General features: G+C 40.8%; 1 protein-coding gene, 1 non-coding gene and 1 pseudogene across 4 annotated transcripts in view; 1 reads left to right on the top strand and 2 right to left on the bottom strand.

Annotated features, from left to right (window-relative positions):
- The window catches only part of TP53BP1 (tumor protein p53 binding protein 1), a 64,169-nt gene extending 60,020 nt beyond the window's left edge, over window positions 1–4,149 (bottom strand). For all 3 annotated transcript variants that reach the window (XM_007114200.3, XM_024115826.2, XM_007114201.3), the window contains exons 1-4: window positions 4,043–4,149; window positions 3,285–3,469; window positions 2,906–2,999; window positions 2,590–2,674 (exon numbers count right to left, since the gene is read on the bottom strand). In XM_007114200.3, coding sequence (XP_007114262.2) covers window positions 2,590–2,674; window positions 2,906–2,999; window positions 3,285–3,469; window positions 4,043–4,049 — 371 coding nt within the window. In that variant the 5' untranslated portion in view covers window positions 4,050–4,149. The remainder of the gene's footprint in view (window positions 1–2,589; window positions 2,675–2,905; window positions 3,000–3,284; window positions 3,470–4,042) is intronic.
- Window positions 4,150–16,422: 12,273 nt separating this feature from the next.
- LOC112063488 (uncharacterized) lies at window positions 16,423–16,541 on the top strand (annotated as a pseudogene).
- Window positions 16,542–20,273: 3,732 nt separating this feature from the next.
- Window positions 20,274–20,362, bottom strand: LOC112063492 (small nucleolar RNA SNORD88). Its single transcript, XR_002891003.1, has one exon. It is a non-coding gene; the product is annotated as a small nucleolar RNA SNORD88 (small nucleolar RNA).
- Window positions 20,363–26,625: the final 6,263 nt, after the last annotated feature.

Raw genomic sequence — 26,625 nt, 5'->3', positions numbered from 1 at the left:
CTCCTGTTCAGCATTTTGACCTCAGTGGTGGATAAACCTACACAGGTGATTAAGCTGTATAAAAATTAATACACACACATGAGTACAAGTAAAAGTAGGGAAATGTGAATAAGTTCATTGGATTTTATCAATGTTGATATTCTGGTTGTGAAAGTATACTATAGTTTTGCAAAGTGGTACCATTGGGGGAAACTGGGAAAAGTGCACAAAGAATCTCTCTGTATTATTTTTTACAAATGCTTGTGAATCTACAATCATCTCAATTTTCTTAAATGTTTAACGGGGAAATAAAAATATCCTCAGCATCATATTTTAGGACACTTCATGTTTAGGACCACAGGCTTACATCACAATAGGACATTAGATAAGAGAGGAAGATCTTTTGGAATTTTATGATATATAAAAGTTCACAAACAGCCTTTTTCAAAATATCTGCATTAATGAATAAAGACAACATAAAGAGATCAGTATACATGTGTTCTGAAGAGCTTTCATTCTTTTGGAATCAACCCCACATTCTCTGCAGTTTTCATGGCCTTTACACATTATGCTCCCTGTGTCTGGAAAGCTCCTCCTCCCACATGCCACACTTCTCCCCAGCCCTTCAACTATGCCTAACAAATTTGTATTTATAGTTTAGATCATCCTTCTCAAAGAAGTTTTCCCTTATCCCCCATGTTAGGTTACATATTCTATTTTTTCCCTCTTTTTTTTTTTTTTTTTTTTTTGGTGGTACGCGGGCCTCTCACTGCCATGGCCTCTCCCGTTGTGGAGCACAGGCTCTGGACACGCAGGCTCAGCGGCCATGGCTCACGGGCCTAGCCGCTCCGCGGCATGTGGGATCTTCCCAGACCTGGGCACGAACCCGTGTCCCCTGCATCGGCAGGCGGACTCTCAACCACTGCGCCACCAGGGAAGCCCTATTTTTTCCCTCTTTACAATGATCACAGTTCTCACTGAATAGCTATTTATGTAATTATGTAACATCTGCTTCTCCTATTAAATTTTAAGCTCCATGATGGCAAACATGCTTTAAAACACCTACCACAGTGCCTGCATGTTTACTGAATGTAAGCATTCAAGTATTTTTTTTTAAGGAAAGAGCAACACCTTGATGCAAAAAGGGAAAAGACGTAGCATGAGGCTTCTCAAACAGTACCATTCATTTATAACAAGGGGTACACACGAATTCTGTCCCCACTGGTTCAAACTCAGATGCCGAGCCACAAAAACACAGATAAGCCTGGCACATGTTCCTAAAGAGGTATCACAAAAACTTAAATGCCTACAAAAAGCAAAGAAAGGTAACATAAATGATAACATAAATGAGTTAAATGGCTGGGTTTAAGAACAAAAGCACAAGCCCTAGGATAAATGAAAAAAGAATACCTGGCCTCAGTGTCCAAAGACAACAGTGAGTTACAGGCACTATGACAGACCATAGCACTCATGCCCTATCTAAGCAGAGGCTGGCTGCTCACAGCTCCAGCCAGCTGCTGCAATAATACAACAGTTGCATTACTTCCGGCCTAGTAATCCCAGAAGCTGGAAATCTAAGTTCTATGTGAAATTTCCCTATTTTTAAATTCTATCAACTAATTCAAATATATTTTACAACTATGTGTCGGCCAACTAGAACCCACCTGCGGGCCAAAATAAGTCCACCAATTTGGGGATTGTTCTAGAGTATCCAACTGATGATTTGAGAGAAAAAATTTAAGTGAAAACACAGAGTATTAAATAGAACACAAACATACACACACAAAAAAGCACTTATTTTTGAGATAAAACCCTAGTCTTTTACCTCAAAGTAACATCCTCCTCTCTGACCACCTCCCTTTTCTATTCCACCACCCCAAGACTCCTACGTTCTCCTTTGATCTTAGGAGAATTTGGGTGTTGAATAGTAAAAAAGAAAGAGAGGCACTTGAGTCAGAAGGACTCAAAGCCCAGCTCTGTTACTTACTAGCAATGCATTCTAGAGCAAGGTTTTTAACTTCTTTGCCTATTACTTCCCCGCCTAAGTAAGGGAAGTAATATAATGTGTTCATCGTACAACTGCTTTAAGGATGAAATTAAATGGCAGTATATATCAAACATCCCATCTAGTGCCTAACATAGAGGATAAACTCAATAAATGGACAATGTAAAGATATACAGGAGACAAAGTAAAAACTGAATACCGTTTAGGGTGTGAATTAAACATTCTGGGTCTAAAACTGGCGAGGTTCTTTGGTTGATAGGTAGAAACCATGCTTAACTGTTTTGATAATATACCTAAATATTTTTTGATTATTTTTTCTAGTAATAAGTCATATCCAAGCTAAGAATAAGGAATGCTTGCTTCACATGCACAAGGTAGATCACAATCTGAATAATGTAGGTGCAAAAAAAAATGTCACCACCTTCACAAAAGAGATTCTAGCTGTCAGTACCAACAGAATGCTAGTTAATACAATTCTCAAATCCCACTCCCTAATTCACAAAAATAAGATTAATGCTTTTATCCTTGGAATGAGACAACAGATATAGATTAAAAAAACTGATCCACTAATACATTTAAATAAATTCCTTCAAACACTAGTATACCTGCTTGTCCTATTTGGCTGAGGTAACTGTTCAATGACCTGACTGATGGAACCACATGTGTCCAAATGAGAAGAATCCATAGACTCTGAAAAAAATAAGTGGATATTAGCAGAAAAGGCATTTACCACCAAACTGTAATACAAATTCAAGAATGCAGACAATATCAATCTAATCAGCTACATTAGAAAACCAACCTTTTGAGTACCTACTGTGCACCAGATACTGTGCCAGACTTCCTTACATAAATTCACCACAGCCACATAATGTTTATATCCACCCAGCTCCAACAAGAGCACCCTTGCAAAAGGGACCTCACCTGCAGCTTTGTTTTCTTTCAGATGTTCATTGAAGCCACTATTACTGTCTCCTTGTTCTTCTCCAGCTGTTTGTTCACTATTGGACACAACATCCTAGAAAATATACATATATAATAAACATCCCATAAAATATACATACAAAATATACATACATAATGTATACATACATAATATACATACATAATATGAAATATACATTTCATAATATACTATATATGAAGTAATCCAAAATGATACATATTTTTGTGAAAATGATTTTATTTTCCAGCCAACTTTATCCAAAAGATAGTGATCTCCTAAGTACTTACTTTGCAGCTTGGTCTAGATTAGGGGAAAAAAAAAATCTACTCAATCATTTCCAAGCAACCTATCACTCACCAACACAGGGTTCTCTTTGTGCGTCTGTAGATTAGGAAGGTGTCGAGATAGCATACTGAAGCGAGAACCAGAATCATCATCTAGAACCTGGCTTTCAGGCTGAGAATCTTCAATGATCAGGCAAGGAGTGTCTTGCTGAGAGAAATCTGACTCCAACTGACTTCCAGTGGGGTCCATCTGCTCCCCTGGAATGGAATAACAAAAGATCAATTCTGTGTAACCTACTAGCCTTCCTCATGCAGTCTGAGCTTAAATAATGGGGCGGAAGTACAAGACCTGGAAAAGGGGACCAGTGTAGGACTCTTCCAATTAGAACATTATAATCGCTGCAATCACTTTCCTATCATACCTTCCAAGGCCCGATTTCCTCGTTATTTACAATCAGCCTGCCTATCCTTCTCTCCCCCTTCCATCACCTTCCCGTAGACACCCTTTCCCCTCCTTCCTAACCTCTTCTCTCCCCGCCCCTTTTTCCATCCCCCACAACTCTCCCTACGTCCTTCTGACGCCTCTACCACCCCCCAAAAGGCTTCTTTGTAATCTCTGCTCGTCTTAACCCCCATGGGCCTTCACGCTTCCTCACGACCACCCAGCCTTCCTAGCTAGGGCTACCCCACCCCCTCCTCAGGGCCCTCCAACCCTTTCCCTGTCACCGCCGCCATGCTTGCCACCCCGCCCCCTCCGGTCTGCCATCCCCTTCAGACCCGAAACCCAAGCCTTCAGAGCCTACTACTCCCCCACTTTTCTCCAAACAGTACCAGGCATCCCGGCGGGAGGTCCCTCGCGCTCCAGCTAGAGATCTCCGCACGCTCCCGAGGTCCCTCCAGCTCGATCCCCAGGTCGACGCGGTAGCCACCGCCGCCACGGGCCGCGAACTCCCCCTTTCCCGTCGCGTCACGCGGTATCGGCTCGCCCATTCGCTGCTGCTGCCCGCCACTCAAGAAAGCCTGTGGATGATTGGTGGCTGGGCGGAGTGCCCCGCCCCACGTAAGAAAAAGGAACACGGCGGCGTGTTTCCATGGCAGCCTGGACTTTGCAGGCCGTCCCTCTAATACAGCCGGAGAATGACAGTATCCTTGAACCGAAGGGACCTTGAGAGGGCGTGAAATATATTCCCCTGCCTCCAGGACGGTTGTTTGTACCACTAGTCAGACATAAGAGAAAAGACCAATCTTCTATCGTTCATACACCATAACGCCCCTTCTCTCACCCTCTTCCGTGGAAAAGGAGAGGGTTTCCCGGCTTTCTAATAAAAGGGCAAAGAAGATCCAGGATGGCTAGAATTTCAGAGCTGTGAAACTGAAGAGAGAGGACTCTTTGGGGTTTACCGAGTCAATCAGGATCCCGTTTGTAGGCCTCTACCCGATTTCAAGGGCTTCACATTACGTCTCTGCCAGTTCTTTAAAAAAAAAAATTTTTTTTTTCCGTTTACATTGTCTGAGGGCCCCGGTAAGCCATATTTTTCCCCATTGCCCTTTCCAGTCTGAAACGTCGTAGTTCAAGCTTCACATTTGCTTATCGCTGACCTATCTTTTGTGGAATTGCAGCCTACAGAGACCATAGACCCAGACATGTTTTGCACGTCCGGTTGAGACAATTGAGCACAGTAACTAACAGACTCGGTGGTGAAGAGAACAGCTGCCGCCCCTTTAACTAGATGACCTCAAAGTTCCCTCGAAACCTTGAGAGTCTATTATCCTAATTATGGTGCCGGGGTCTTATAGAGGGTGTGGCAGCTGTGACTTGTATTAATGAAGGAGGCCCCATGAGGAATATGGTTTTGGTTTTGGTTTTTTTTGCAGGGGGTGTTGATTTTTGTTTTTAAGTGGTGGTGGGATCTGGGATGGAATTCTAGCCAGAGCAGCTGTCAATAGGGAAAGCACCTAGCACACTGCCAGGCATATACATAGTAGGCATTCAATAGAAAGTAGTTTTCTCTCTCTACACCAGCCTCCGGATGACTTAAGCACAGCCCAACCATGATTCTCCAATTCTGTAAATACCCAATTCAATACCTGATATAGGCTAAGCTGAAGTGGAGCTTCCTACCAACGAATGTTCTCCCTATCAAATCATGTCATCTCAGTATATGTTACTTATGGGAACAAAAGGACAGACTCTTTGAAATGAAACTTTCCTGAAAAATCTAGAATCTATTGTTGCTATAATTAGAATATAATTAGGGTCCCCAGAATGTTTTATGAGTGGAGCAATAAATGGAATGGAGCACACAGAGACACATCCCACTGCTGTATCTTGAAATCATTTATAATTGAGTCCTCTCTTCCCCCCCACCACCAATGCTGCAGAAGACCAGTGACCAAATAAATTTAATCCTACAAAAACCAGGTAAGGTCAATATTGACTACACTAGGTAGACAAAGTGAATTCATCTGCTCGATGTGAGAGGACACCAACAATCAGGTCCTGATGTGACAAATCTTGACCTTGATTACCATAAAAATTCCCCAAAGTCACTATATTTTTGCCCTTCTCTGTCCTGCTACTGCATTTCCCATCACCAAGCAAGACATAAATAAGCAGGCTTTCTTGCTCATTTGAGAAACAACTGTATGTTTGTCAAAACTTATAAAACTATATACTAAAAAGGGTAAATTAAACCTCAATAAGCATGACTAAAAATAAATAAACAAATGAGCCTGAGCCATTCCCATTACTAAATAGAACAAGAGCTTTAAAAAAACAAAACAAAACTGTAAAGAAAAACTGTGAATTCCTTGTTAAGCAGGATGATAATGAAATTAATCATTAAATTACCCAAAAAGATCAGAAAATGCAGGCAGGATGGTTACCCACTGAGGCTGTGACTGATTAGAGTTAGGTGAGCCAAAGTCCTTTATTGACTCTTAGACTGCAAAGGACCATCAGCATATCTGCCTATCTACAGGTGCATCTTACCTAGGCCACCTCCGAGAAATCTAATCTACCTCTAAAGCCCTCCAGACAAGAAAATTCCGTCAGAAAATTCCATCAGACACTATGTTAACTCACCTTGAAGTTTAACAGACCTCATTGCCAGAAATTTTTCTTCTAATTATCTAACCTAAATTCTTTTCTTTTTTTTTTTTAAAGAAGATGTTGGGGGTAGGAGTTTATTTATTTATTTATTTATTTTTGCTGTGTTGGGTCTTCGTTTCTGTGCGAGGGCTTTCTCTAGTTGTGGCAAGTGGGGGCCACTCTTCATCGCGGTGCGCGGCCTCTCACTATCGCGGCCTCTCTTGTTGCGGAGCACAGGCTCCAGACGCGCAGGATCAGTAGTTGTGGCTCACGGGCCTAGTTGTTCCGCGGCATGTGGGATCCTCCCAGACCAGGGCTCGAACCCGTGTCCCCTGCATTAGCAGGCAGATTCTCAACCACTGTGCCACCAGGGAAGCCCCTAATTTTTTTTAAAATATCTTATTCATTATCTCATTTTTTAAATTTGTATTACATTGGGATCCTCGTTTTTAAATATTCATTTATTTATTTAGACTGCGCCCGGTCTTAGTTTTGGCACGTGAGCTTCTTAGTTGCAGCATGCATTCGGGATCTAGTTCTCCCACCAGGGATCAAACCCGGGCCCCCTGCAGAGTCTTAGCCACTGGACCACCAGGGAAGTCCCACTCATATTGTCTTTAATTGGCAAGTTTAAAACCTGGACAAATTCTCCTAAGGCTGGGATCATCTCATCTGTTCTAATAATTCTACCAATCAAACAATGAACATAAATGCTACATTCTTAGTTTGATAGTCTTTTTCTGAGGTCTCCTCACAGACTTCTCTAAGCAAAAGAACCCCAGATGGTTTAACCCTACCTCACAGACACTATTCACCAACCTTTACATTTGCTTCATGGTTTTCCTCTGGAAACTCATAGTTTTGAAGCTCAGTGGCAGAGAACTTTACGGAGGATAAGTACTAAATTTAATGATAAACTATCACATATCCCTTTTAAGCTGCAATATTAAAGTATTACAAACTGACTTATATCTAACATAGAATTATTCTGACTCCTAGGCTGCCTTCTGTTGCACTTGGACCTAAACAATCATGCCCAGTCATATACCAATGATATAATTCATTATTAACATGTATTACATTTATACTATGTGGCAGGTAGTGTGCTCTGGGGTTTTTTGTTGGTTTATTTATTTATTTATTTATTTATTTATTTATTTATTTTTGGCTGCGTTGGGTCTTCGTTGTTGCATGCGGGCTTTCTCTAGTTGCGGCAAGCAGGGGTTATTCTTCGTTGTGGTGCACAGGCTTCTCATTGAGGTGGCTTCTCTTGTTGCGGAGCACGGGCTCTAGGCACGCTGCCTTCAGTAGTTGTAGCTTGCGGGCTCTAGAGTGCAGGCTCAGTAGTTGTGGCTCTTGGGCTTCGTTGCTCCGGGGCATGTGGGATCTTCCTGGACCAGGGCTCGAACCCGTGTCCCTGCATTGGCAGGCGGATTCTCAACCACTGCACCACCAGGGAAGTCCCTATTGTGCTCTGTTTTACATTCATTTTCTCACCTAAAAGCCTCATATCTCTTTGAGGGTTACAAATGAGGACACTAAGGCTTAGAGAGATGATATAATTTGCACAATGTCTCAGAATCTGTGAGAACCCAGTCTGTCTAACTGCAGAGGTTTTATATATCCATGACTGAGGAGAACAGTGACAAAGAAATGCCAAAACAGTTGATACAAAACTTTTTTTGTTTTAGAATGTATTTTTATTTGAATACTAAATATGGGTGTCCCTAGTGTTCTAGAAATTCATAATAATTAAAATAATATGAAGAAAACAGGAGAAAAATGAAAAGTTGTCAATTCCGCATGAAGAAGTTAAGTCAACAAAGAGGTGATGACATGATTAAAATGTGAAAACAAATTGCCTAAGGTAGTCAATAATTGCCTATGATACTATATTAGCTTCTTAACACCAGGCTGATATGCTTACTAGGTACCTGCAACCCCTGCAGTGGAAGCAATCCTAACTGGTCTATACCTTACCTCTACAGAATGTCCTCCTGTTAATTTTAAGTAAACTTTTTATTTTGAAAAAAATTTCAGAGCAACAGAAAAGTTACAAAAATAATATAATAAAAAAAACAGTATAATGATCTCTCATAAACCCTTTCACCTAGATTCACATGTTGTTAACATTTTGCCACATGGCTCTTATTCTTTTTTTTATTGTGGTAAAATATACATAACATGAAATTTACCGCTTTAACCATTTTTAAATGCACAGTTTAGCGGCATTAAGTGCACTGACATGCAACCATCACCACCATCCATCTCCAGAACTTTTTTATCCTCCCAAACTAAAACTCTGTACCCATTCAACATTTATTTCCCCATTCCCCTCTCCCTCCAGCCCTTGGCAACCACCATTCTACTTTCTGTCTCCATGAATTTGACTACTCTGGGTACCTCACACAAATGGACTCATACAATATTTGTCCTTTTGTGTCTGGCTTATTTCACTTAGCATAATATCCCCAAGGTATATCCATGTTGTAATTTTAATAGCATGTGTTAGAATTTCCTACCTTTTTAAGCCTGAATAATATTCCATTGTAGGTATATATCACATTTTGTTTATCATCCTTGTTCAGTTTAACCCACTTTTCAAACATTTCCAGAGCCCCAACTTTGCCACACCAAAATATAGATGAGGCCCTGGAGGCACATTAACAAAACCCCACCAAGGCAGCAAAATATAGATGAGGGCCTGGAGGCACATTAGCAGAACCCCACCAAGGCAGCACACTGCCACCCCTTCCAGGTTGCTTAATTTTCCAGCCAACCAGTTAGCTGTAGGCCCTCTTATCAACCTGAGTCTCTCAAACACACAACACCAAGCACAATTGTGACTGCAGTATTAGCTGCAGTTTTCTCCCTTCCACCTTTCCAAATGTTTAATCCAAAGAGCTCAACTCCACCAGAAGCTGCTTACCTGGAAAGAGAGAGGTAGAAACAGAAGGTTGTGGTATGAGGGGGGAACAAAATAGAATCCTTGTCTATCTGAATACTGATGGGGCCTGCCATTTTACCTTCTCTGGCTCATTCCCTCTCCTTATAGAAGCATTCAAATCTCCACATCCTAGTAGCATCTCCCCTCCACTCCACTTCTTTATCAAGCTCCAGGCCTTTCTTTGGTCGTTGCCCTCCAAATTCTGCTTTCTCCATACCAGTAACTCCATAATCCTTTGCAATCTAGCTTTAACCTCCATAAATCTAGTGCCTAGAACAAAGCGGTTACTCTAAAAATGTTTGTTAATAACTGATTCTGAAAATTTCTTGTCAAGTCATCTTATTAGCTTTGACCTCTATCATGTTTGATAGTGTTGCTGATTCCCTCCTCTTTAAAATTCTCATCCTGTAAACAAGCTAAATGCCCATGAACAGATGAATGGATGAAAATAAGATGTGATATATATATATATACTCAACGATTAAAAAAAAGATGAAATCTTGCTGTTTGTGACAACGTGGATGGACCTTGAGGGTATTATGCTAAGTGAAGTTAAGTCAGATGGAGAGAGACATATACCGTATGATTTCACCCATGTGTGTGTGGAACAAACAAACAAACAAAAAATAAATGAACAAGCCAAACAAACACATAGATAAAGAGAACAGAGTAGGGGTTACCAAAGGGGAAGGGGTTGGGTAAAGACAAAGTGGCTAAGGGGGTCAACTGTATGGTGACAGATAAAACTAAACTTTTGGTGGTGAACACTCAGTAGGGTACACAGAAGTAGAAATATAATGTTGTACACATGAAACGTATGTTGTAAACCAATGTTACCTCAATAAAAAATAAATGAAAAAACAATAAATTTAAAAAATAAAATTCTCATCCTATGACTCCAGAGTTCCTGGCTCTTGTCCTCCCTCTCAGTTTTTCTTTCCAATCCCTAATTTCCTGGAGGCCAGTACTACAGAATAAGAATCAAGAGTGTTACCAACATGCTACAACATGGATGAACCTTGAAAACGTGCTAAGTGAAATAAGCCAGATACAAAAGGACACATATTGTATGATTCCATTTATATTCCATTTATATACCTGGAATAGGCAAATCTACAGAGACAGAAAGTAGAACAGTGGTTTCCAAAGGCTGGAGGAAGGGAGGAATATGGAGTTATTGTTTAATAAGCACAGAGTTTAAGTTTGGAAAGATGTAAAAGTTCTGGAGCGGGATGGTGGTGATGGCTGCACAACAGTGTGAATGTACTTAATGCCACTGAACTGTACACTTTAAAATGTTTAAAATGGTAAAGTTTATGTTATGTGTATTTTACTATAATAAAAAAGTTTTTCAATGAGACAAAACTAAATTTTAATAAAGATGCATACCTAAATCATAAAAAAATAATAAAGAAATTATATGATGCAATAAAAGTCAGGCCTAGGGACTTCCCTGGTGGTCCAGTGGGTAAGACTCTGCACACCCAATGCAGGGGGCCCAGGTTCGATCCCTGGTCGGGGAACTAGATCCCACATGCATGCCACAAGTAAGAGTTCACGTGCCGCAACTAAGATCCGGCACGGCCAAAATAAATAAATGATAAATAAATAAATAAATATATATATATATTTTTTAAGTCAGGCCTAGTGGTTAATTTGAGAGGGTATAAAGAGGTTGTAATTCTTTAGGAGCCAAGTGGGGTGCTTGGAAATTCTATTTTCTTACTAGAGGCATTACACACGTGTACTACAGTTAAGTCTCCTACATATGAACCTTCAAGCTGCAAGCTTTCAAAGATGCGAATGTGCATCTGGTTCCAGCAAGGAACCAGAAACTGTGCCAACAACGTCATGCATAAGTGAAATTGCAGCTTGCCCTCCGTCTCCTATTGCTGACAATTCTTCAGCTCTGCCATCTTCCACCTCCTCTCCCTCCACTAGTCAGTAACTCTTCTTGCCTGTTCACTTGATGCCAGTCCCTGTTTGGCAGCTGGTGTACTGTACTTTTCAAGGTACTATACTGTAAGATTAAAAATGTTTTCTTTACTTTTTGTTTGTTTGTTTTTTATGTATTATTTGTGTGAAAAGTATTATAAACCTATTACAGGACTTCCCTGGTGGCACAGTGGTTAGGAATCCGCCTGCCAATTCAGGGGACACTGGTTCGAGCCCTGGACCGGGAAGATCCCACATGCTGCGGAGCAACTAAGCCCGTGTGCCACAACTATTGAAGCCCGTGAGCCTGGAGCCCATGCTCCGCATCAGGAGAGGCCACCACAATGAGAAGCCTGCGCACAGCAGCAAAAAGGGGCTCTGCTCCCCGCAACTAGAGAAAGCACACGCGCAGAAACGAAGACCCAACTCAGCCAAAAATAAATAAATAGATGTATTTTTATAAAAACCCCTATTACAGGGCTTCCCTGGTGGCGCAGTGGTTGAGAATCCGCCTGCCGATGCAGGGGACACGGGTTCGTGCCCCGGTCCGGGAAGATCCCACATGCCGCGGAGCGGCTGGGCCCGTGAGCCATGGCCGCTGAGCCTGCGCGTCCAGAGCCTGTGCTCCGCAACGGGAGAGGCCACAACAGTGAGAGGCCCGCGTACCGCAAAAAAAAAACAAAACAAACAAACAAAAAACCCTATTACAGTACAGTACTATATAGCCAATTGTGTTAGTTGGGTACCTAGGATAACTTTGTTGGACTTACGAACAAATTGGACTTAACCAACGCACTCTCGGAATGGAACTCGTTCATCTGTAGGGGACTTACTGTATTTATAATTCATACATTTGTACATTTATGTTTAATTCACTTTTTAATGTGTTACAATAAAGATGATTTAAAATAAATAAATATCATTGATACTAAAACTAGTACTGTGCTGGAAAATGGGGTATTTACATTGTCTCAAACTATCTCCCTAAAGTGTACTGAATTATTACAAACAGAAAGTAGTAAATTTGCAGTGAAAAAGTCTGGTAACTTAGTGAAGTGATCCCAGTTAACATCACTAGTAATGGGACAAAACGTCATCACGTGTCACTTGATATGATACACTGAGAAGGAAACAACATCACTTTAATTGTATTCCTGCCAAAAATTCATAATCTGAATCTGATCATGAGGAAACATCAGATAAGCCCAAATTGGTGGAAGCTCTGCAAATAAGTAGCCCATATTCTTCAAAGGGAGATATACAAATAACTATAATACAAGATACAATAAAAGTGCTGTAGGAGTGCAGAGAAGAAATCAAAAGAAAGAATTTTAATCATGTGGTTATAATGAATATTATTGAGCATTTACTGTGTTCTAAGCTCTGTCTAGTCTCACTCCTTTCTGATCTCATCCAGTCTCATTGCTGTAACTACCATTTATATACCAATGACTCCGAACTTTATATCTCTAGCCCTGACCTCGCTCCCAAATCCTGAAATTATATACCTAACAGCCTATTCAATATCTCCATTTGGATGTCCAACTGACATCTTAAACTCGACATGTTTAAAACTGAACTCATTCTATCAAATCTGCTCCACTTGCAGTCTTCCCCATCTCAGTTGATGGCAACTTCATCCCTCCTGCTGTTTATAACAAAAAGCTTGGAGACATTCTTTTTTAACAGAAAGGAAAAAATAACCCATGTACTTATCATCCAACTTCAACAATTATCAACAAATGCCCAATCTTTTTTAAAAATTTATTTTATTGAAGTATAGTTGATTTACAATGTGGTGTTAATTTCTACTGTACAGCAAAGTGATTCAGCTATACATATACATACATTCTTTTTCATATTCTTTTTCATTATGATTTAATCACAGAACATTAAATATAGTTCCCTCTGCTATACAGTAGGACCTTGTTGTTTATCCAGTCTACATACAATAGTTTGCGCCTACTAATCCTAAACTCCCAATCTATCCCTCCCCCTTCCCCTCTTCCCTTTGGCAACCACAAGTCTGTTCTCTATGTCTGTGAGTCTGTTTCTGTTTCATAGATAAGTTAATTTGTGTCATAGTTTAGATTCCACATATTAGTGATATAATATGGTATTTGTCTTTCTCCATCTGACTTACTTCACTTAATATAATAACCTCTAGGTCCATCTATGTTGCTGCAAATGGCATTATTTCATTCTTTTTTATGGCTGAGTAGTATTTCATTGTGTGTGTGTGTGTGTGTGTGTGTGTGTGTGTGTGTGTATACCACAATTTCTTTATCCATTCATCTGCCGATGGACAGTTAGGTTGCTTCCATGTCTTGGCTATTGTAAATACTGCAGCAGTGAACACTGAGGTGCATGCATCTTTTCAAGTTACAGTTTTTGTCTGGATATATGCCCAAAAGTGGGATTGCAGGACCATATGGCAACTCTATTTTTAGTTTTTTGAGGAACCTCCATACTGTTTTTCATAGTGGCTGCAGCACTTTACATTCCCACCAACAGTGTAAGAGGGTTCCCTTTTCTCCACACCCTCTCCAGCAATAAATGCCCAATCTTGTTTCAACTATATCCCCACCCACTTCCCCCCAACTGATTATTTCTAAGAAAATCCCAGACATCATATCATTTCATCCATAAATACTTGTATGTGTGTTAAATATAGAGAATCTTTTAAAGATAATATCATTAACACACCCAAGGAAAATTAACAGTAATTTTTTAATGTTATCAAATATATAGTGTTCAAGTTTCTGCAATTGTCTCAAATTTTTTTTGTTTTTACAATTCCAAACAAAGTTTACACATTGCATTTGGATGATACTTACCTTAGGCCTCTTTTAATCTGTAAGTCTTCCTCTTTTTTATTTCCTGAAATTTATTTATTTGTTGATTAAATAACATTTGTTCTGTAAAATTTCCAACTTTGTGGATTTTTCTGATTGCATCCGTGTTGTGTCATTTAAAGTATTTTCCGGACTTCCCTGGTGGCACAGTGGATAAGAATCTGCCTGCCAGTGCAGGGGACATGGGTTCGATCCCTGGTCTGCGAGGATCCCACATGCTGCGGAGCAACTGAGCCTGCGCGCTACAGCTGCTGAAGCCCGCGTGCCCTAGAGCCCATGTTCCGCAACAAGAGAAGCCACCGCAAGGAGACGCCTCGCGCACCGCAACAAAGAGTAGCCCCCGCTCGCCACAACTGGAGAAAGCCCACGCGCAGCAAGGAAGACCCAATGCAGCCAAAAATAAATAAATTAAATAAATAAATAAATAATTTTCTATTTTATTTTTTATAAATGAACAGATAGGTATACTTGTTCAGATTTATGTTCCTTTTTTGGCAAGAATAACTGGTATCATAAACTTCCTATTGCATCTCATCAGGAGGCATATGACATCTGGTTTAATGTATTTTTGTTCTGTTACAATTAATTAATAGGTTCAAATATTACCATCTTTTTACTTGACAGCTCAGCAGTCACTGGTAATCGTTATCTAGCTGCATTATTTCATGAGGGGCTGTAAAAGAGTGATATTCTAATTTTAGAACACTATCTTTATTCATTAGCTGGAATTCTTCTATAAATAAGAACTTTCCCTTCGTCAAATATTTGATTACCTAAGGAATGGCAGGATAAATGTTTGATTCTTTCCTTTGATTTACTAGTTTTCAAAATAATGAGTTGAGGTTCTCATGTTATAGAGAATAGTTCTCTAAATAATGAAATTCTCCAGCATACTGGATGACTTATGAGACTTTTGTTTTTAGTATCACTATGAACTATGGGTTTTAACACATTTGGTGTGCTTCAACCCACTGCAATTATTCTTCATTTTGAAATGCATATTGTCCCTTGGGACTTCCCTGGTGGTGCAGTGGCTAAGAATCCACCTGCCAACGCAGGGGACACGCGTTCGATCCCTGATCCAGGAAGATTTCCACATGCCGTGGAGCAACTAAGACTGCGAGCCACAACTACTGAAGCTGGTGTGCTCTAGGGCCTGCGGGCCGCAACTACTGAGCCCGCGTGCTGCAACTACTGTAGCCCATTCACCTAGAGCCTGTGCTCCATGCTCCGTGCTCCACAACAAGAGAAGCCACCGTAATGAGAAGCCCACGCACCGCAATGAAGAGTAGCCCCTGCTTGCCGCAGCTAGAGAAAGCCCATGCACAGCAAAGCAGACCCAATGCAGCTAAAAAATTTTAAATAAGTAAAATAAAAAATAAAGAGAACCCAAGTACATTTTAAAAAAAGAAAAAAACATATTGTCCCATCTTTGGGCTGTGGAAATCCTTTCAGATTAGCCCCAGATTTCTCTTGACATGATTCCAGTAGTCTTGGATAGCTTCCTTGCTTTCTGATATAACAAGATGTTCCAGGTTCATCTTGTTTATTTCCTGCCTCAGATCTAGAATCAGATGTTTCTCTAAGAAGTCTTGGTTCATTTAGTAGTAAATGGCATTTAAAGACCACAGTTTGGATGGTTGGATGCTCGTTACTACTGAGTTGGTCATTGTTTGCCTTTTTCTAACTAAATGTAGGATTTCAGGGATTTTATCCAACTTTCTTGATTTTATATTTGTATCTCTTTCTAGTATAATCAACATCTTGGTTCCTGATAACATTAGCACAATTTATTTATTTTCTTTATTTTATTACATATATAAAACCATTTCTGAAAAAACCCAATATTACTAATAAGATGGGTAATGAAAACAGTTTAACATTTTTTGCAGTTCATTTCTTTCCTTTGGGTATATCCCATAAAAATGTACGATTGGGCTTCCCTGGTGGCGCAGTGCTTGAGAGTCCGCCTGCCGATGCAGAGGACGCGGGTTCGTGCCCCGGTCTGGGAAGAACCCACATGCCGCAGAGCGGCTAGGTCCGTGAGCCATGGCCGCTGAGCCTGCGCGTCCGGAGCCTGTGCTCCGCAACGGCCGAGGCCACAACAGTGAGAGGTCCGCGTACCGCAAAAAAAAAAAAAAAATGTACGATTAAGACGTATGCTACAACATGGATGAATCTTGAGGACATTATGCTAAGTGAAATAAGACAGCTACAAAAAGACAAATACTGAGTGATTCCACTTATATAAGGAATTTAGAGTAGTCAAAATCATAGAGAAGTTGAATGGTGGTTACCAGGAACTAGGGGATAGGGGGGGAATTGGGAGATATTGTTTAATGAGTATAGAGTTTCAGTTTTATAAGATAAAAAGAAGTATGGTGTCTATGGCCATACCACCCTGCGTGTGCCTGATCTCATCTGATCTCAGAAGCTAAGCAGGGTTGGGCCTGGTTAGCACTTGGATGGGAGACAACCTGGGAATGCTGAGTACTGCAGGCTTAAAAAAAGCAGGGGGAGGGTATGGAGACGGATGGTGGTTACGGTTCCACAACATTATGAACATATTTAATATCACTAAACTGTACACTTAAAAATGGTTGAAATGGTAAATTTTATGTGTATTTTATTTTATTTTATTTTATTATTTATTTATTTATTTGGTTGTGCCGAGTCTTAGTTGTGGCAGGTGGGCTCCTTTAGTTGCAGCTCATGGGCTCCTTAGTTGCAGCTTGAGGGCTCCTTAGTTGTGGCATGAGAACTCTTAGTTGTGGCACGCATGTGGGATCTAGTACCCTGGCCAGGGATCAAAACCAGGCCCCCTGCATTGGGAGCACGGAGTCTTAACCACTGTGCCGCCAGGGAAGTCACATATGTGTATTTTATCACAATAAAATTTTTTGAAAAAAATATACAGTTAAACTATTATATTTTAAAGTCATTTGAAAGAATTCTACCAAAATACAGGTTAATTTATTTCACTTTGATTTTTATTTATTTATTTATTTATTTTTTTATTTTTTTTATTTTTATTTTTTTTTTTTTTGCGGTACGCGGGCCTCTCACTGTTGCGGCCTCTCCCGTTGCGGAGCACACCCGGACCGGGGCACGAACCCGTGTCCCCTGCATTGGCAGGCGGATTCTCAACCACTGCGCCACCAGGGAAGCCCTGATTTTTATTTTTAGTGACTGCTTTCTTCATTTTGATTTTTTAATTGAGGTAAAATTTAAATACAGTGAAATGCACAGCTCTTAGTTGTATAATTTGATGAGTTTTGATAAATATAAACATCTATTAAACTTATATACCAGCCAAGATATAAAACATTTTCCTCACTCCAGAGAGTTTTTCATGGCAACTATATTCTTATTTCTATCACTATATATTAGTTTTGCTGCTCAACAATTTTATGTAAATGGAATCATGCAGTATGTAGTCTTTTGTATCCATCTTCTTTGCGCAATACAACATTTTTGAGATTCATCCATGTTGTTGCATGTATCAGCTCAGTAGTATTCTTTTGTATACATGTTCCACAATTTATCCATTCACCTATTGATGGATATTTGGGTTGTTTTGGACCATTATAAATAAAGCTCCTATGAATATTCATAAATAAGTCTTTTTGTGAACGTACATTTTCATTTCTCTTGGGCTGATATACAGGAGTGGAACTGCTGGGTCATAGGATAAGTATTTGTTTAACTTTATAGGAAACTGACAAACGGTTTTCTGAAATGGTTGTATAATTTTATACTCCCACTAACAACATATGAGAGTTTCAGGTGCTGCACATCCTCACTAACATTTGGTATTGTTAATGTGAAGTGGTAGTTCATCGTGTTTTTCAGTAAACTTTAAACATCATTTATGTACAGTAAAATGTGCCTGTTTTAAGTATAGAGTTTGATGAACTCAACAAATGTATATATATGTGTAACCACTACCATAATCAAGTACAGCACATTTTCATCACCCCAAATTCCCTTGTACCCCTTTGCAATCAATTCCCATCTCCTCCCCAGCCCCAGTAACCACTTATTTGCTTTCTATCACTGTAGATAAGTTTTGCCCATTCTATATAGAATTTCACATGAACTTACTCATGCAGTATGCACTTGTGGTGACCATGAATACGCGTCACTGAAATCTTCTTTCAGAGAGTATATTTGGTTGATGACCACACCTGCTGCCACTCTGGACCTACTCCCACGTTTGCACCAAAGCCACACTTCCATAGGCTAATCCCAGCCAATGCCAGAGAACAACAGGGCTACAAAGGCAGGCCCAATCCTGTGATAAAAAGGATTCTTCCAACAGGTCCTTTGACTTGAAGACTCTTCATCAGCCTGGCCAAACCTTTTTGGGACCTATGCTGTAGGATAAGACTCTTCCTTTCCAATCCTCAATCCTTTCCTCTCTCTTTTCCACAGATGTCAGACCTGTATCTTGGTCTGAAGCTCTCTCTGCCTTCCCTTGATCTCTCTCTGTGGTGGTTTAAAATATATCCACAAATTCAGTGACACTCCCTTCAAAAGGTAGAGCCAATTTCCTTCCTCTTGAGAGTGGACTAGACTCAGTGACTTGCTTCTAATAAATAAAACAAGGCAGAAGTGATGATGCCTAACTTCCAACGCTATGTCATAAAGAGGCATTATAGCTCCCTCCTTATTTTCTTGGTTCACTTGCTCTGGGAGAAGCCAGCTGTCATGAGGATACTCAAGCAGACCTATGGAGAATCCTACAAGGTGAGGAGTTGAGGTTTCCTGCCAACAGCCATGTGAATGAGCCATCTTGGAAGCAGATCATACAGCCTCAGTCAAGCCTTCAGATTACCATAACCCCAACTGACATCATGACTGTAACCTCACGGGAAATCCTAAGTCAAAACCACCCACCTAATTTGCTCCTGGGTTTCAGATCCTTAGAAACTATGTGAGATAATAAATGTTTGTTATTTTAGGCTGCTAAATGTTGGAGTAATTTGTTTCAAAGCAATAGATAACCAATATACTCCCCCAATAAATCTCTTGCACATCTAATCACATCTCGGTATCTACTTCTCAGGAAACAAAAAAATATTCTTTTCTGTTTTGTTTCTTTTGTTTCAGCATAATCTTTTTTATTTTTCATCTATGTTGTGTATATTTGTAGTTTCTTTTTATAGCTGAGTAGTATTCTATTGCATGAAAGTAACACAATTTGTTTATCCATTTTCCTACTGATGGATGGGTTGTTTCCAGGTTTGGGCTATTATGAATAAAGTTGCTATGAACAACTATCGCAAATCTCTTTATGGACATACGTGTGTTGATTTTTCTTGGGTAAGTGCCTAGGAATGGAATTTCTAGGTCATAGTGTAGATGTTTAGTTTTATAAGAAACTTCCAAATACTTTTATAAAGTCATTATAACATTTTACACTACTATTAGCAGTATATAAGAGTCTTAGTTGTTCTGCATCCTTGCTCACATTTGGTGTTATTGGTCTTTTAATTTTTGCCATTTTGTGGATAAGTGATGTTACACTGTGGTTTTATTTATTATTATTATTTTTTGGTTGTGCCACGCGGCTTGTGGGATCTCAGTTCCCTGATCAGGGATTGAACCCTGGCCATGGAAGTGAAAGCCCGAAATCCTAACTACTAGGCCACCAGGGGACTCCCCACTGTGATTTTAATTTGCATTTCCTTAGGACTAATGATGTTAAACAGTTTTTCATGTACTTATTGGGCATTTGTATATCATCTCTTGTGAAAATCCATTCAAATTGTTTGGCCACTTTATAATTGGGTTGTCTTTTTTTATTGATTTGTAGATTTTTAAAAATATATTCTGGGACAGGTTGTTTATCAGATTGGTCATTTTGATTTAATTTTGTTTTATACTTAGGTAAAACATTTACATGATTCCAATGTCAAATTTACAAAATAAGATAAATTTTAAAAGTCTACCTTCCATCCCTGGCTGCCTTACAATCTGTTTCTTCTTTCCTCCTATAGATAACTTTTGAAAAGTTTTTCATTTATATTTGGAGTTACTATTTACTCTCTTTCTCTCTCACTCCCCATATGGGAGGCAGGAAATCAGATTGGCTCTACCTTTAAAATACTGTGTGTCTAGCATCCCACCATCTCCACTGACATTTCTCTGATATGAGCTACATCTTTGCTCACCAAGATTACTGCAAGCCCCCTGGCTGGTTTCCCACGGTATTATTATTTTTTTTAACCAGGGCGCCTCAGACCCCCAGGTGTCAAAGTCCGGCGGGCACTTCATCCTCAGGGGTGATCAGAGTCCAGTGCTGGACATCATGAGAGTGGTTTCCCACTTTAATCCTTACAACCTCCACAGTCTATTCTCAATACAGCAGCCAAAGTGATCCTGTAAAAATCTACATCAAACCATATCATTCCTCTGTTCAAATGCCTGCATATGTTCCCTAATTCACTCAGAGTAAAAACCAAAGTCCTAACAATGCCTACAAGGCCCTATGTAATCTGGCCTCTATTATCTCCAATCTCATCTCCTATTCCTCTTTCTTTCACTCCTTTGCTCCAGCCACAGTGGACTCCAGCTATGCCTTGAATATACCAGGCATACCCCTACCTTAGGGACCTTGTACTGGCTATCCTCTCTGCCTACAAGACTCACTACCAGATACCCAAATGGCCAACCCCCTTACTTCCTTCAAGTCTGCTTAAGTCTCATCTTAATAAGGCTCACCCTGACCAGCCCCTTTAAAATTGCAATATTTCCTGTCCCTTCACCATTCTTCCCCATCACCACACCCTGCTCCAGCATTCTCAATCACCTTTACCACATTTTTTTCTTTTTTGCCACAGCACTAATCACTTTCTGACATACTATACACCTATTTATTATTTATTATCTGTCTCCCCCACTAGAACATAAGCTCCACAAGAGCAGGGATCTTTGTGTTTTATTTGCTGGCACACAGTAAGTGCTCAATAAATATTACTGGATGAATGACTTAAAAAATGAATTCTAGGCATTGTTCTAAGCATATTTAAAAGATTATCCCACTTAATTATCAAAATAATCCTTACGTTGGGGTGCTATTACTAATAATTTGACAGATGAGAAAACTGAAGCACAGAGAGGATGAGAACTTGCCTAAGTTCACACAGTTGGCAAGTGAGGAAGTCAGTTTCAGAGAGGCAGTTATTTGAGTTAGGCCATACTCCTTAAATTCTTTGTGAGATGAGATGGAACCTTATTCCACAAATAAAGTAAATCATAAAGGTAAAGGTAAATAAATCCCTAGATGAGAATTAAGGGTAACAACACACTCAAGGAAAGAGATGCGGCCTGAACAGAAAGTTCAAGAATGGGGACTTCCCTGGTGGCACAGTGGTTAAGAATCCACCTACCAATGCAGGGGACACAGGTTCGAGCCCTGGTCCAGGAAGATCCCACATGCTGTGGAGCAACTAAGCTCGTGCACCACAACTACGGAGCCCGCGTGCCACAACTACTGAAGCTCATGTGCCTAGAGCCCGTGATCAGCAACAAGAGAAGCCACCACAATGAGAAGCCCGTGCACTGCAACAAAGAGTAGCCCCTGCTCGACACAACTAGAGAAAGCTGCGCACAACAACAAAGATCCAACGCAGCGAAAAATAAAAATAAATAAATTTATAAAAAAAGAATGGCTGAGGGAAAGGCAAATGGCTCAGATTGACTGAAAGAAGGGGTTAATGCAAAGTACTTACAGGAGGTATCATTAGAAAGGGAAGTTAGGACGTATGATGAAGGATCTTCAAGAAAGAACTGATGAGGACTTCCCTGGTGGTCCAGTGGGTAAGATTCTGTGCTCCCAGTGCAGGGGGCCTGGGTTCAATCCCTGGTCGGGGAATTAGATCCCGCATGCATGCCGCAACTGAGATCCCACGTGCCGCAACTGGAACCCAGTGCAGCCTAAATAAATAAATAAATATTAGATAGAAAGAAAGAACTGATGAGAAGACAAAGAAAAAGTATCTGTGAGTTTGTAATATTGTAAAGGGAACAAAATTCCTGCAACCCAAGTATACCTTGAAGGAAAGTAACTCTATTATATGAATATCTTGAAAAAAAAAGATGCAAAGTTTAATTCATACACAGGCATGGCCTCCAAACTAAGTTATACATATAGATTCTCTGTACCACCATCCTCTTAACCATCACATGAAAATCCTTAGCGATCCCTACAGTAAGAGGCAGCTTCATTCAGACTAAAGGAAAAGGTGTTATCAGAGGCCACAGCCAAACACTAACTTTCATTTCAGATGCTAATGGAATGGAAAAGAGAAAATAGTATCCATAAATGTTTCTTGCTCACATTTGGGAATCACTTTCTTAAAAAGAAGAGTGTGGAGAGTGAAGGAGGAAAAAGGGGAAGTTTCTTCATTGTCCTTTGCAATGCTCTGCACAAGGAGGGTAAACCCAGTGCCTTTGCTCTTCCCATTACTTAGGGAACAAATAATAATTAGGAAAATTATGCAACAAATGTTTATTGTGGGCTTCCTCTGTGTGCTAGATAAAGTAATAAATGCAGACTTCTTCCCCATCTCAAACGTTTTAGAGATTATTTTACTCAGTGCCCCATTAGAGGCTATTTCACTCAGTGCCTTTGCAGATAAACCAGCTATTCATGCTAAGTGACCCTATGGGTTGCTGGTATGTATTATGATCATAGCATTTTCCCCAAAAGCCAAGGATAAGCTTCTGACACATCAATCCTGTAATCCAACACACCTCTCTCTGTGTAAAGAATGCTTTATAGGCAGAACTGAGTACAGGATGGGAATGTGAGCTGCATACACCTCCTTTTGGATATTTTGGTTGATAAAACCATGCAATCCAGCAGAGCAGACTGGAAGTCTGCCAAACGAGCTCATATCCCCAGAAAAACTAATGACATTCATTGGGCTAGCAGGGAGGAGCCAGTATTTTTTCTTTATGAATTATCAGAGTTAGCTTAAGTCCTATGGAGACCCTAAGCATTGAAAGGATTATGGTACTTTCCTCTCCCACACATACATAATTCAGGATGAGTGTACTTAATTCCAATAAATTTCTGATTTTCTCATGAGGACAACTTCAATAATTGAAATACCAAAAATGAAATTATTTCCAAAAAAAATTTAGAGATGCCCCTCCTACTTTGTTAAGCATGTATATCATTTACCTGTTGGGTATTTATCACTATATATTAAGAACTGACGAAAGTCTGGGGGCTGAGAATCCCTAAGTGGCTTAAACTTAACCAAGGCTACCTACCGTTACCTTCCAAACGATTCACGATATGTAATATCTTCTGCCTTGTGCCCACTCCAGTGCCTACCCAAGGAAAGAGCCTGTAATACCGTCTTCCTTTTACACCCCCTCTAACTTCCTTTTTCAGTGATGGATCCTTAGAGACCCCTTCCACAATTCAAGGGTCCTTCATCACAAATAGTTTGGAAAGCATTGGTTGTAACTGCTATATCTACCAATGCTGTATGACAAGAGTGTGGAAGAGAATATAGAATAGGAGAATTCCCAAAAGATCACACCTGGTCAGTTCAAGGGGTAAACAGGAAAATGAAATACTACAGTGGGCTCTATAACCACCACACACTACTGCATGTGCCTCACAATCATGTATATCATAGGTTCTCAAATGGACGGGTCTTTGAATGCTCCTGCCACAGCAAACTATTCCTAAACACAAAATAGGGCTTCATATACTTCTCAATTCATATATAAATGTATTTCTTTAAAGATTTTATTCAGCTTTCGATGCATTGTACGTATGTCAATCAGTGTTTTCTGTCTTCAGTTGTAAAATTCTGGAGCATAGATGCTAACACTCCACAGTGTTCTTTTAGTACTATCATAATCTGTATTTGCAGCTCTAATTATTATTATTTTTTAAAATTTTTATTTATTTTATTTATTTTTGGCTGCATTGGGTCTTCATTGCTGCACACGGGCTTCCTCTAGTTGCGGCGAACGGGGGCTACGCTTTGTTGCGATGCGCAGGCTTCTCATTGTGGTGGCTATTCTTGTTGCGGAGTACAGGCTCTAGGCGCACGGGCTTCAGTAGCTGTGGAACGCGGGCTCAGTAGTTGTGGCTTGCGGGCTCTAGAGCGCAGGCTCAGTAGTTGTGGCGCATGGGCTTAGTTGCTCCGCGGCATGTGGGATCTTCCTGGACCAGGGCTCGAACCCGTGTCCCCTGCGTTGGCAGGCGGATTCAAACCACTGCACCACCAGGGAAGTCCCCTGCAGCTCTAATTATTAAAAAAGCCAATTCTAGCAGGGTCTGAGATCACAGGCCTGAATTTCTGCCCCTACCCTCTGATCAGTGTGTGGTCCTTCCCTATACCATTCATATCTATTGTCTAACCTGTTTGTCAGACTTGATGAAAGCAGAGCCTATGGTTAACTGCTGCTGACCATTATACTGAGGCCCTGTGCTAGTTAAAGGCTTCATCTCTACAGTTGCTATGGTAACTATCCCCTTCCTCTCCCTACAACCTATTCTGGCTCTGTCTCCACGTGGCACTCTTTTCTGATTGCAGAAGAGGAGGCCTGCACATCTCTCTGTGCTATTTGCCAGATTCAGATCTGCAAATGGTGGGGTGGAGGTGTAGCAGAGCATTGTCTCATGCATCATATAGGGTGAGGCATCCCCACCGTCTTATGTTCTGCCAGTACTATTTCTCCCTCTCTGCTACAAAAAGGATTTTCAGGGCCCTGTCCATTTTAAAAAACTGAGATGTAATTGACATATTATGTTCATTTCAGGTAGGGCCATATCCAAATTGCAGAATGGATTGGATATTTTGCTAAATACATGTTCCATGATAGGAACCAGGACTGCTGTGAGGTACTCAAAATGCAGACACTGTCCAATCCTCCTCAGGGCCTCCAGAGGAGGCCTCCAGTGGTTCACATGCAGCCTTGCTGAATCAGGTGCTGTGCTCCTTTCTTCCCTGTACATCCGGAAAGTATAAGGCAAATGGGACCCCAAAAAGTGCTGCTGGAGCCCTAGGGTGAAAGACAGGCTTTGTCTGATACATACACATACAGAATGATTCAGTATCCTGTGTAAAAGAAGACACTGGAGTGCAGAGTAGGTGGTGGACACACACTGAGGAAAGGGGGAGGGCAGACTTACAGCACCACACCATTTTTACAAGGATGTTCCAGTCAGTCATAAAACAGTGCCAGCCTCCTCGTTTTCTGTCTTCAGTTGTAAAATTCTGGAGCATAGATGCTAACACTCCACAGTGTTCTTTTAGTACTATCATAATCTGTATTTGCAGCTCTAATTATTATTATTTTTTAAAATTTTTATTTATTTTATTTATTTTTGGCTGCATTGGGTCTTCATTGCTGCACACGGGCTTCCTCTAGTTGCGGCGAACGGGGGCTACGCTTTGTTGCGATGCGCAGGCTTCTCATTGTGGTGGCTATTCTTGTTGCGGAGTACAGGCTCTAGGCGCACGGGCTTCAGTAGCTGTGGAACGCGGGCTCAGTAGTTGTGGCTTGCGGGCTCTAGAGCGCAGGCTCAGTAGTTGTGGCGCATGGGCTTAGTTGCTCCGCGGCATGTGGGATCTTCCTGGACCAGGGCTCGAACCCGTGTCCCCTGCGTTGGCAGGCGGATTCAAACCACTGCACCACCAGGGAAGTCCCCTGCAGCTCTAATTATTAAAAAAGCCAATTCTAGCAGGGTCTGAGATCACAGGCCTGAATTTCTGCCCCTACCCTCTGATCAGTGTGTGGTCCTTCCCTATACCATTCATATCTATTGTCTAACCTGTTTGTCAGACTTGATGAAAGCAGAGCCTATGGTTAACTGCTGCTGACCATTATACTGAGGTCCTGTGCTAGTTAAAGGCTTCATCTCTACAGTTGCTATGGTAACTATCCCCTTCCTCTCCCTACAACCTATTCTGGCTCTGTCTCCACGTGGCACTCTTTTCTGATTGCAGAAGAGGAGGCCTGCACATCTCTCTGTGCTATTTGCCAGATTCAGATCTGCAAATGGTGGGGTGGAGGTGTAGCAGAGCATTGTCTCATGCATCATATAGGGTGAGGCATCCCCACCGTCTTATGTTCTGCCAGTACTATTTCTCCCTCTCTGCTACAAAAAGGATTTTCAGGGCCCTGTCCATTTTAAAAAACTGAGATGTAATTGACATATTATGTTCATTTCAGGTAGGGCCATATCCAAATTGCAGAATGGATTGGATATTTTGCTAAATACATGTTCCATGATAGGAACCAGGACTGCTGTGAGGTACTCAAAATGCAGACACTGTCCAATCCTCCTCAGGGCCTCCAGAGGAGGCCTCCAGTGGTTCACATGCAGCCTTGCTGAATCAGGTGCTGTGCTCCTTTCTTCCCTGTACATCCGGAAAGTATAAGGCAAATGGGACCCCAAAAAGTGCTGCTGGAGCCCTAGGGTGAAAGACAGGCTTTGTCTGATACATACACATACAGAATGATTCAGTATCCTGTGTAAAAGAAGACACTGGAGTGCAGAGTAGGTGGTGGACACACACTGAGGAAAGGGGGAGGGCAGACTTACAGC

This window comes from Physeter macrocephalus, chromosome 11 (assembly GCF_002837175.3).
Source record: "Physeter macrocephalus isolate SW-GA chromosome 11, ASM283717v5, whole genome shotgun sequence".
Taxonomy (NCBI): domain Eukaryota; kingdom Metazoa; phylum Chordata; class Mammalia; order Artiodactyla; family Physeteridae; genus Physeter; species Physeter macrocephalus.
The sequence above is the reverse complement of the archived record's forward strand: the minus strand, read 5'-3'. Positions and strand labels throughout refer to the sequence as shown.